The 12,262-nt window shown below is 47.5% G+C and overlaps 1 protein-coding gene across 5 annotated transcripts in view; it reads right to left on the bottom strand.

Moving 5' to 3' along the window:
- Positions 1-12,262, bottom strand: part of MAMDC2 (MAM domain containing 2) — a 222,308-nt gene that overhangs the window by 64,698 nt on the left and 145,348 nt on the right. For all 5 annotated transcript variants that reach the window (XM_087858752.1, XM_045772467.2, XM_045772465.2 and 2 more), the window contains one exon: positions 9,458-9,595. In XM_087858752.1, coding sequence (XP_087714878.1) covers positions 9,458-9,595 — 138 coding nt within the window. The remainder of the gene's footprint in view (positions 1-9,457; positions 9,596-12,262) is intronic.

Here is a 12,262-nt window from a genome sequence, read left to right as displayed (position 1 = left end):
GGGGAGCGGGGGGCGGGTTAGGACTTCAACATATGGTTTTGAGGAAATACAATTCAACCCATAACACCCACCACTGCAATTTTTGAACTCTGCATATGCCAAATAAGCATATCTGCAGGCTGGAAACAGCCGACGGGCTCCCACTTTGCTGACTCTGGGAAGGGATTTTAAAGGACGAATCAGAATGTCAGACCGAACAGAATCAGAGAACCTCTGAACTGGAAGGGAGGCCACGCCTCCCCCTCCTCAGCCCCAGTGCCGGTGGTAGCACTGCGGGGGGCGGGGGCAGCCTCCCCGAGAATACTTTACTAACAGAGAACACATGCGACCAGGCAGCCTCTGTAACACACCTTTGCTCACCAACAGCTCTTGTGTCAAAGGCAGAGAGGAAGTGTTGAATGTGCTTTGTAACATGTCTTCCAATGAAACAGAATCACTTTCCAGGGTATGTGGGGAGGGTGGGGGCGGGAGGGGCCTGGGTGGAGGAGAGACCTCATATTGCTTCCTTGGTCCCTCATTGTGGGGGCCCTGGCGGTGGCCTCTGACACCCCCTTCAGGTGAACTTGCTGCAGGGACCATGGCTGACTGATAGCCTCCAGCTGCCTCACCTTTGGGCCCACGTCGGCGCTTGTGCCAAAGCCACGTACACGGGGCTGTTCTCAGCTGGCGACTAGGCAGAGCAGCAGCTCCAGAGTGGGGCCATTCTGCCTGACGTGGGCTCTTCGGCAGCTCCCCATCAGCCTGGCCTTTCCGTCCCAGGGGTCGGCCTTCGATCCCGTGATGAAGGCCCTCCCTTGCCAGGGCCACGTTATGACTTTTGTGAGCCTAGACCCTTTGGCTGCTGTGGGTCCGTGCCTCCTTAGAAAATATTAAACATTCTATTTGATGACCCCACTGGTATAAAGATGAACATAATTTAGGCTGGACTGATTATTTTCTTTGTTATTAGCACATTCATTTTTTTCTTTCTGATTTTAGAATAAAATGAAAACATTTTTAGGGATCCCTAAAAATGTGATGGCTCCTAGGCACTGTGGCTACCATGCCTAATGGATACATTGACCTGGGCCCCAGTGACTCCAGCTTTCTCCTCCTTATCCTTCACAGCTGATAAATCTCTCTCTCACCTAATCCAAGCTTAGGGTCTTCTTGGAGGACCCAAACTGACACAGCCATGAAGAGGGAACTCACTCCACCGAGGGGGAGGAGCACCTCTGAGGCCTCTGGGAGACTCTCGGTGAATCCAGAAGACCTTGCAACCCACGTGGAAGCATTCCTTCTACTTGTGTAGTTCACGGTAACCGGGCTTACGGAACTGTCTCACACCCTGTCCCATTAGGAATCCACCTTCCTCACAGCTGACAGATAACTCACAGTCTTCTTGAAAGGCCAGTTACTCACCTGCTGTGTGGACGATATTTTAATCCCCGAATTTGCCGTTAAAGTGCTTCATTAACAACTCATGCACAAGACACTCAGCCAAGGAAGCCACAGTCACATTGCTGATCCCAAAACCCAGCAGACACAATGTGATGTGCCCACAGTGAGTCAGAGAGGCTGCTGGTGCTGAGACCAGGACTGCTGACACCAAGTCTCCTATGGAGCCACTAGACTAGACCGCACTCTGTTGCCCTCCCCTGATTCCCCTCTCCCCGCAACATCATTCAGTTGTTGCCAAAGTTGGGTACTATTTACAGACAATCTGAGTAAGACTGTTTCTCACTGGGGAACAAAAGGTAGCTGGCTCATCTCAGCTGAAGGGGTGGGGATGACTCAGAAATCACCAGGTGTTGGCCACAGGAGGCCAGGCTGGAGGAACGACTCCCAGCCCAGGCTCAGTGCGTATCATCGGCTACGACCTACCCTGAGGAAGAAGAGCCAATGTGTCAGTGAATGCAGGCACCGTTTTGTGCATCTTTCCAAGGGGAATGAAGAAGGTAGCCTGGAATTCTTGGGAAAGTATGTCTCTCGTGTTCGGTATTATGAGAATGTTCCTGCCCAGTTCAATGAGGCCAACCTTTGTAGGGTTCTAGGGCTCCCAGAATACCTGGGAGAGGCAATTTATCCAATCCTTTAAGTTTGAGTAGGACAAAAGTAGGTATCGATGGACCCTAGATGTACAGATCCTGTAATTAACCAAATCTTGGGGGGATCTTGCAGGCCACAAAGATTTGTAAGTATTCAAACTTTAAGTGGAAATGAAAGAGTCTAGGAAACGGCCATGAGTTCTCCATGCAATTAAACATCGAGAAGTTCAGGGCCACTCCCCTGAAGTCATTGCTGCTTTGCCATACTCAGACGTGGAGCCAGTCTATCCTGCCCTAATTCCGGATTATACACAAAGAGGCTGCAGCTTCTAGGGGAAAAAAAAAACAAAACAATTTCTGATTCTGTTGAAAGATCAAAATCTCAGTGATGCCAGCCAAAGGCCCCCTCTGGGCTCATGCCTGTGGGGACAGCACATGATTACTTGCTTCCCTTCGTGCAACAGGCCACTGTAGGTTAGCTCAACCCTTCATGTGCAACCAGTGGCCCCTTTTAGGTAGCCATTTTCCCTTGAATTAGGAAAAACACCTTTGAGGGCCGTTCCTGAACTTGTATTTTCAAACAGTCTGGCTAACCAGCATTTCACAAAAATTGCCCTCGGCTTGGCTCCAATGGCAAGGCACCTCCGACTCAGCCGTGATTCAGCCTCGCCGGCCACGCTCGTGCTCCAGCTGCGACGTCTACATCCGTGTCATGTTGTCTGGACAAGCTGTCTCCTGGGTAAGGGGGAAAGCGCGGTCTGAAGAAACACAGGGCAGCTGGAAAACCCCACTGGTCTGCTGTCGCTGGGAGGAGACGGCACCCAGATCGGGAGGTTACCGTGCCTGCTCTCCCTGTCTACGAATCCAACCCTGAGCTTCATGGATCTTTAGTTCTAAGGGTTTGGGTAAGTGTGACTATAGTAGAGTCAGGCTCTAGCCTTTTTATACAGCTTTCAGGGATGACAGTAATGTAATAAATGAACACGAAGTGGGATGTCTCCTAGGCTCTGCTAAGAACTCAGGGCCAAGAGCGATGGGTGACAAGTACCTCTACTCCGGGGTGCCAGCCCATCCCTGTGGCATATGCTACACTGTGGCAGCCCTGGGGTCTAAGCCAGGGCCACCAAATTGATCCCATCTCTCCCCTCCAGCCTGAATATATGAGAAGGCCAGAGAAGGATCGGAGAGATCGTAGACACAGTCTCTTTGAAGACAGGTGTCCCGGAGCTAACCTGCCATGGATTTTCTTTTGACCCCCCAAGGGGAGGGCAAGGGGTGGCTTCCCCCTTCTTATCTTGATCCAAGAGAAGAGGCTTAAAGGAGCTACATATGGAGAGACTGGAGGAGGGAAACCACACTCCACACTTCACACTCCAATCTCACCCTGACTCATGCTTGTAGAAATTCCTGAATTCTTCAATTGCCCTGGGCCTCAAGAGAGGAGGGTGCTCGGCGTTCTTGGGAGAACTTAATCATTGATAATTGGGGTTTGCAGGGTACAGAGGCTGGCGCCTGACTCCTGACTGTATACTTCTAGAAGCAAGTCGTCTGCAGGGACCTGTGGCGGCAGAATGGAGAGAAAGGATTTTGTTGCCAGCGAGCAGTAACTTCCAGAGTTTGGTGGGGAAAAGATCTGAGTTTTCCCTTAGCTTAAGTGGGCAACTCAGAAGAGGCTTGAATATCTTGAAATGACTCTTCTCAAAAGGACTGCAGGCAGGGTAGTAACTCCAACAGGGGCTGGCGGGGTGTAGTGTTGCTTCTAGGTGCTATAGGAGATTTACAGACGGCCAGCCAGAGAGTTCATCACCCCTGTCTGGGAATAGTGAAGTGGGGTTCCCCACTGGCAGTGAGAGAAATGGGCAACACGTGGCCACCTGCAGTATAAAGGCCATGAGCTCCAGCTTCAACAGCGTTGGTCACATAAAATCCTTTGTCCCCTTCCCCTCCTTTTCTGTTACACTGTTACACCTCCTCCAACCCCAAAGGAGCCAGAAGCAGCATCGTGAGTGGGAGAAGAGGAAGGGGAGAGCCAAGGGGAGAAATAAAGCCCAAACCCTTCTCTCTATGGCTCTACCGTGCTTTGGTCTGGGGAAGATTTGAATCAGATGAGACGCTGGAGTTTTGACCGGATTGAACTGAACCCCTGAAAAGGAGGCTGTTAGTTCTACTTGAAAGTGCTCAGAAAGCTAAGGTAAGTCATCCAAGGACAGGGAAGGGTGAACGGGCAGAGCCTGCACAAAGGCGATGGCGAGAAAATTAATAAAGCTGCTTCCCTACTGAGAGCGTATGCAAGGAACCAAATGGATCAATGCACAGAGTAAGTGAACAGCACCGTTAAGAGGATGCTTGAGCTCAGTCTGAGCTGAAAGGAGAAAAGAGGGCCATGGATTATGAAAAGATGCTCCATCCATCTCACGGTCTTGGAGGGAAGAAAATCACTCTGACCTTAATTTGGGTTTTGAAACCTTGCTCAGCTCCCAGAGTGGCACCCTAAGTATATGTGATTTTTAAAATCTCAGCAAAGAAACTGATTTCCCTCATTATTTTCCCAGTAATTTTCTTCTTTTGGCCAAGGCAGGTAGGAAACAGTAATGATCTGAGCTGTCAGTAGGTTACCTCCTGAAAGATTTTTGTTTCACTTCATAAAATATTAACAAAGAAAAAAAAAATCCATACACGACGAATCAGAATCAGGTGACAAAACACAGGATAATATCCCATCCCCTCCAATATTCCCAAGATGTCCCACGAGAACTCTGAGTGCATTATTTTAGCCATTTCCACCCTCAGACAAACATTCGGAGACAGAGCGCTCATTTGAAAAATCTGACTCATGGTTTGGGGCCAACTGTTAAAAATACGCGGCCAAATGAAGGAAAATTCATATATGCATCGCACTTTTCAGACGCCACACTCACTCTTCCTTCTTCTACGACACAAAGACCAGAGCCCTCCCAGGGAGACATCCCTCAACCTCTTGAAGCGTCTGAGCAGGCACACAGCTTCGCTCGCCCCTGCGTTCACTTCCCAGCTTTTTCCCTGAAAGCAAAGGCATAAGCAGCTTCCAGTATATGAATGAACATGAGATGAGTTTTTTTTGAGCAAAATCTGCTGCCGTGGGCAGCCCTCTGAACCATTTAATCTTTACTTTGCCACCCAAATTGATAGAGCTCAGGAAAAATCAATATAGCTAGCAGAAGGCAAATGTACTAAGAAAGGCAATCCCTCCCTAATTTAGAGCACCGGAGGGTTGTTTTTCGGTTTTTTGTTTATTTGTTTTTTTTTAAGTTCCCCCAAGAGTGATTCTGGTCAAAACTCTGAGTCCTATGGGCTTTTCAGGGAAAGTATCTGAGAATCTTTAGAAATCATCTGTTTTAGCCTTGTCTCATATAGGAAGAAGTCTTATATAGGAGTCCGCCTGGGAGGAGTGTGAGAGAGTGTGTGTGTGTGTGTGTGTGTGTGTGTGTGTGTGTGCACATGTGTGTACATGTGCATTGGGTGAGGAGGAAACAGTTGTCTGGCTACAACTGGTCAAAACATCAGTGTGAAAGTTTAAGAGGAATTGGAGAGAAATAGCAGAGAGCTGGGAGAAGTGAGTAGAATGTAGGCACCCAGGCTTCTGGCTCACGAGCAGGAACATAATCAAGGTCTAGGGGCTACCCTGCCCTCATCTTATATCCTGGAACTCTCAAATACTCTCTAACCACAGAATAAAGTATCCACCCTCAGGCCTGTACACCTTTGAATCTGTACTTCTTATCCATCTAGCCAAATTTCAGTTCTTAGATGGCTTCTTCTAGAAAGTTTTCCCTGAACCCCCAAACCAAGGCGATCTTTCACCTTTCTGTGGTCCCCTATCTTTTATTTCACATCTCTGTCAGTCATGCATCATTGTGCATGTTTACAGATCATTTTGGAATTTGAATAATTTGTGAAATGCCATAATATACATTAAAATAGAACTATATTAAAGGCACTGAGAAGTCCTGAAATAAATAAGTCTGTTCAGTTTTCTTTAGCTCAGGGCTTCCCCAGTTTATTTTTTCCCCCAGTTACAATGAGTGGTGAATTTGGAGATTTTGATGTACAGCATTAGGAGTAAAACACTAGAGCTCAAAGGCATCTTACAGATTATGGAATTCAAATTCTTCAGTTGCCAACAGGCCAGTGACTTCCCTGAGAAGTCAAGGGATTGCCCAAAGCGATCCAGCATGCAGATAACTCGGCCTGGAGCACAAGTGTTGAACTCCTAGCCTGGTCCTCTTTCTCTGTCCCTTGTTGACACAGATACGGACAGAATGTTCACATTCTGACAATGCCACAGAATGGTCACAAATGAGAGTGAGGAAGGTCTAGGGCTGATGCATTCCTCAAGCATGGATGAGACTCAAGTGACACAGTCGAATGGGTGATCTGACAGTAGGACACAGATCTGTTGCCTCTCCCCAGAAATATGTGTTCTCCCTAGCCAACTGGTCTTCATCATCATTGAGGATAAAAAATGATATGGGGCACCTGGCTGGCTCAGTCAGTGGAGCATGTGACTCTTGATCTTGGGGTTGTAAGTTCAAGCTCCACGTTGCGTGTAGAGATTACTTAAAAAAGAACATCTTTATAAAAAAAAAAACAAAGAAAACCGATGTACTGATCAAGTAGTCATTAAATCATGATATTGGTTACTCAGAGGATCTGACTCTGGAACTAATTTTTAAGTGATTTGGGAAAAGTTCTCCAACACTTCCCCACATTAAAGTTTGGACATCGATGATGATGATACCAGGGATGATTACAATTTTAAGGTATTAGTCCTCCAAGACTCTCTCTGCTCCCTGTACTATATTCTTAAGATGTGGCAAAATGTTATGTAAGTTGCCCTATTCCTTAAAACAAAGCTTTCAAGAGTTGGTAACATTTTGTTGTTTGTAATGATCCCAGTTGTTATTTAAAATACTCATGCAGATTCATGGACTAATCCGTCAGGCCAGGTTATCACCCACTCAACACATGACACGGTGTGCTTCCTACAATGGCCACAAGAGGAGATGGGCTCTGTGTCTGTAGGGCCAAAATATGGATATATATAGAGAACCCCAATCTTCTGTCATTTCCAAAAGTACTAACCCTTACTTTTAGAAGAAGGAAGTGAAAATATGTTGTCTTTTTCTAATCTCAATTATTTACGTAAGTGACCTTAGATGTATCTAAAGAAATCATTTCTGGGGTGTTTTTTGTTCTCTTGTTCTACCATTTGGTCCCCTGTTTACTGAGATAATCACTGTCTGGTTAGCTAAACTAAATACACTGCTGTGATTGCATGCATCTCTCCTTGCTCAAAGACCTCCAATGGCCTCCCGTTGTCCACAGAATAAAGTTGAAATCTCTTTCCTGGCATTTGAGGCCTTTTAGAAGTTGCCCCTACACTGCTTTCCCAATCATATCTCTCCCTCAAGTACCCCTTGAGATTGCTACCACGTTTCACTGCTCCGGCCCTCTCTTGCCTCTGCCTGTCACAGTCATAACCATCCCTCAAATGCAGTTGACTTCTTTCATCATGTCTTCTAGAATGTCCAAGCAGTAAGTGATCTCTCTCGTCTCTGAATACCCAGCACTTTTTTTTTTTTTGAGGGAAGTGGGGGACCACTCTTAGAAGATTGGACACAGGCTACCTTGTCTTACATCTATGTGTGATAGAAATCATTCTCCCTTTCTCGAATGTTCTTTGAAACTGGGCAAGGACCATAGAGGATGTGCCATTTTATTGTCATTTTCCCAACCAATACAGGGTCAAACGAATGAAAATCCTAGGCCCAAAGTTGGATTTGTCTTAAACAGGTAAGCCCAGGAGACTCCAACCTTTCACTATATGGTTACTTATGAACATTTTGTTCTAAGAAGCCTGGACATGTTGAAAAAGAAAAGGAACACATAAAATGAAGTTTGTAAAACAGAAGTTGGCTAACTGGTCTTGCCCTGAAGATGTGTTTTGTTGGCCTATACAGTATTTTTAAAGAAAATATTTACCATGGCGCGTGGGTGGCTCAGTAGGTTAAGCACCTACCTTTGGCTTAGGTCATGATCCCAGGGTCTTGGGATCGACCCCAAGTCAGGCTCCCTGCTCAGCAGGGAGTCTGCTCTCCCTCTCCCTCTGCCCCTCCCTCTGCTCATGCTCATGTGTGTGCACTCTCTCAAATAAATAAATAACATCTTTTTTTTAAAAAAAAAGAAAATATTTACCAACTTTAAAAAATTAGGGTAATTTCACATAAAACCCCTGCCTTCCTTATTATCTTATGAAATCAAAAGATCTGCCCCCTGGACCTGCATTCTCACATGGCAGCAATTAATTAGAGATTTGTAGAGTCTGTGCTCCCTAGTTTCCACAATCCTCTCCCAGCCCACATGTCACTCACTTTATAACATCTGCCTGGCTCCTTTAGAAAATTGAGTGTGAGAGTCTGGATATAATAGGAGCAGTCTCAGGATGGAGACTGTCCAGAGCCAAGAGAAGCTTCAGGATGAGCACTTAAAAAAAGTCAGAGACAAGGTTACAAATATTCACATGAAAAGAAATGACCACAAACGAGGAACAATGTAAAGAACCATAAAAAGTTGCCATGTCTTCAGGCTTGGGGACTGAGCAAACGACTTCAGTATCCACACAGCAGTGGATCAAACTAGAAAAAAGACTGTTGGCAGCAGAACCAAAATTCCTATTCTGGCTCTTGATGGAAAGTCAGTTACCAGAATCTTCTCGCTAGTCAACAAGTCCTTGGGGTTGAGGACTGGAGCATCTTGCAACTGTGGGGAGACCCTGGCTTTTGTGAAGCCTCCCAGGGTCCAGGTGAGGGCTGTCATAAACCTTAGGAAGTAAGCCTTTGCGGACGTCTCCCATCTGTGGAGACATGCTCCTCAAAGCGGACTCACCAAGAACCTGTCCTGTCCATTTCCCTGCAGAGTCCAGCCCCCCTTGGCCACTAGGTGGCCCTGTTGCTTTCAGGATTCACTGCTGGGAATTGAGGCTCACCTCAGGGCCACTTGGGAGGTTCTTAAGGACTGGTTCCCATCACTCGATCTATTTTTACTGAAAAGCAACCTAGGATTATTCCAGCCTTGCCTTTAGGGATAAGAAATACAGAACAACAAATCGATAAGGAAGTAGGGCATAATATGGAAATGCGAAAAGAGCAAGACCAGGTCACAGGTGAAGAAAAGCCCTAACTGGGTGGCCTTGTCCTTAGAGCTCCTGCCCACAGTCTGTCTCCATCTCACAGCCCATCCTTCCCTCTCTTCCACCAGGCCTCCCGGTCCCTACTCACCCTCCCTTCTCCTTTCTCTGTTTGACAGGGCCACAGCTAGGTCAATGGAGGGGGCAGAAGGGGGAGGCAGAAACACTTCTCCGGGGAAAAGGACTCCATCTGTCCCCAGCTCACCCAGTTCACTCTTGAACGTGTGATCCTGAGGGAGAATGGAAGGGGATTTCCGAATGTTTCCTCCTCCGACAAACCAGTTCACATTGGGGTTCCAGCGGTTCACAAAGCCACAGAGATGATTTTCTTCGAAGTCACATTCTGGCAGAAGAGAAATGAAAACGCACTTTGTGGAGACACAGTCACACCTAGGTATATACCCCCACTCACTGCCGAGGCTGCTCTTCCGTATTCAGATACGTTTCTCATTCCCTTTGACTACCGGAAGCTTTGAACCAGGCTCCCTGGGCGATGCGGCAAATTGTAATTCATCCTTGCTTCTTTGGATGACGGCCCCTCCACTGACTAGCCATGTGAATTGCAGCATGACCTCTCTTGGGCTCTGTGCCTTCAGTTGTGAAATGAGGGGCTCGCTCCTGCCACACAGGGCTGTCCCCACACAGAGCCGGCCGTGTGGGTAGTCCTTGGTGCATCAGCCACCTCTGGTTCAAAGCCCTATTTGGGACCATCCTCTTAGCCCCAGAAATTGTGTCTGCCACCCTTCTGGTAGCCCATTTCTCTATCCCCTTCTCTCCGGATGGTAGACAAGATACCCAGGGTTAAAGGACATGCTTCCTAGGTGCTAACAGCCTCTGCTTTTCTTATTAACAAGAAACAGAATAGACAGGGCAGGCATATCCTAGGCTCTGGGTCCTTCTGCAGCTCCTCAGTGGAGAAGAGAGAGAAAATAAAAAGATTTCACCTACCACCCCCCTCCCCACTTCTAATAGACTGACATGTTTGCACAGATAAACTGCTGCCAGTCAACAGACTCCTCTAGTGGGAATAAGAAACTCACAAACCAATGCCTGTATTGACCCCCATAATCATCAACTACAAATATGAAGTCTGATTGTCCTGGCCATCTCCCATTACCCCTCTACACCCCTTTTTCACTCCAGCAGTAAACCTGTATGGACTGTATCACTGGCCTCCCCTGCCTTCTGTCTTCCTGTTGGATTTGACTGATGGAAAGTACGAGGAGAATGAGGTTGGTGGTGTTCATTCCTCCAGCTCCCTCCCTGCCAGGTTGCCATGCATTGGCTGTGTCCCTCTCCTGAGGACACAGGTCCTATCAAGGAGCCCTCCCCACACAGCCACTGGCTCCAGGCTCTGGTAGCCCCTCCCCCCTTGCCCTAATGGCTGATGAAGCATCGCTCTTACTAGTCCTGGGTTAGCACCTACGTTTTTCCTGGTTTCCTTTACCCACCCACACCTTTGTAGCCCCTAATGAGTCTTCTTCAAATTACTCAGGTTGAATGGACCCTCTATTTCCACTCCCCTGCCAGGACCCTGACTAATACAGTTATCAATGTGTTTTTACATTAGCAATCACTGAAAAATTTTAAGATTTTTATCTGCAACTTTTCCATCGCAGTGTCTGCCAAGCAATACCCCATGGTTCCGTGACAAAGGGTGCTAAAGAATAACATAGAAAGCAGAATAGTCCTTAATGTGCCAGGTACTATTCTAAGCACTTTAACTGAATTAACTTATTTAATCCTCAAAACAGTCCCATGAGGTAGGTGCTATTATTATCCTCATTTTACAGCTGAGGAAACAAGCAAAGAGAGAGCACAGAAAGGAAGGCAAGGGGATGGTAGATCAGGCATCTCAATGAGATGAAAGCATTGGCACTCCTTTTGTTTTTTAAACAAACCAGAAGCCACTGAGTGATTTGAAGAGAGGAAATTTACATTTTTAAAGTGCCCGGCCCTGGGCCAGTCACCCTCGTACCTATGATCTCATCAGTCCCCACATTATTTCTAGGAGGGAAGCATTTTATATCCATTTCGCAGGTGGAGAAACAAAGGCTAAGGGGCGCAGGCAGTCGAGGGGCCAGCAGGTGGCGCTGCAGCAGGCGCGTCCGACTGGTGGGTGGGCTGTGGGAGGCGCACCTGCCACCCCGAGGTAGCTACCAGGGGGCTCAGGGGTCTAACCCCACTGTATCTTCAGAACATGGTCACATTTTCTTCCCTCATGTTCTCCTTCACTTCTAACTTAGTATTATCGTTGGAAGGTCAAAACAGAGAAGTGAGAGTCCGGGGAATTAGCAAAGGCTCTTTTTTATCTTTGACTCTCTTTCCTCTTCCTCCCCAAAGCCATTCAACCTCCAATGGCTGTCAGTGCTGAAAAATCTCTCAATCTCCCACCTTTTCCCTATTCGAGCCCAGTGTTGGGCCTTCGTTATGTCCCGTCTGTAAGGTTACAACCACTTTGGGGGTTTTCCTCTCCTACCTATTTTCCTTGTTTCCAAGTCACTTTCCATGGGGCCGCCAGTGTCACCATGGGAGGATGAGGAGCTGACTTTGAGCACCTGCCAACCACAGAATCATCCATACTCCACAGCCGGGATCCAGACTCTTCCCTAAGGCTCCCTTGGCTTTCTGATTGGCTCTTCCAACGCCCTCGTAGGCTTCTGGCCGGAGCCTGAGCACGCTCTGTGCCTCCTCCCCACTGGAGTGTGCCCACCGAGAGTTCTTCTCCTCCTCCCCCGGACCTGCACTTCACCGAATTCCACTGCTTCCTGAAACCTCAGCTCAAATGCATCTCTGGTGTTCAGTCCTGCCCGATGTCCTGTCCTCCTGCTCCGGGAGTGCCCACATCGTACAGAGAAATAGGCCAATGGCAGACAAATAGAAGGTGAGCGGCCCCAGGGCACGGAGGGCCAAGGTGTATCTGAGAGAAACGGAGTAAAATGAGGACAGAAGGGAATACAATGCCTGCTTTCCTGGCAGAAGCTGAGCTCACAGCAAACTGGAAATTATC

This window comes from Ursus americanus, chromosome 34 (genome assembly GCF_024610735.1).
Source record: "Ursus americanus isolate L20-20 chromosome 34, mUrsAme1.1.p, whole genome shotgun sequence".
Lineage (NCBI taxonomy): Eukaryota > Metazoa > Chordata > Mammalia > Carnivora > Ursidae > Ursus > Ursus americanus.
Note: the sequence above shows the minus strand (reverse complement) of the source record. Positions and strands in the feature narration are given on the sequence as shown.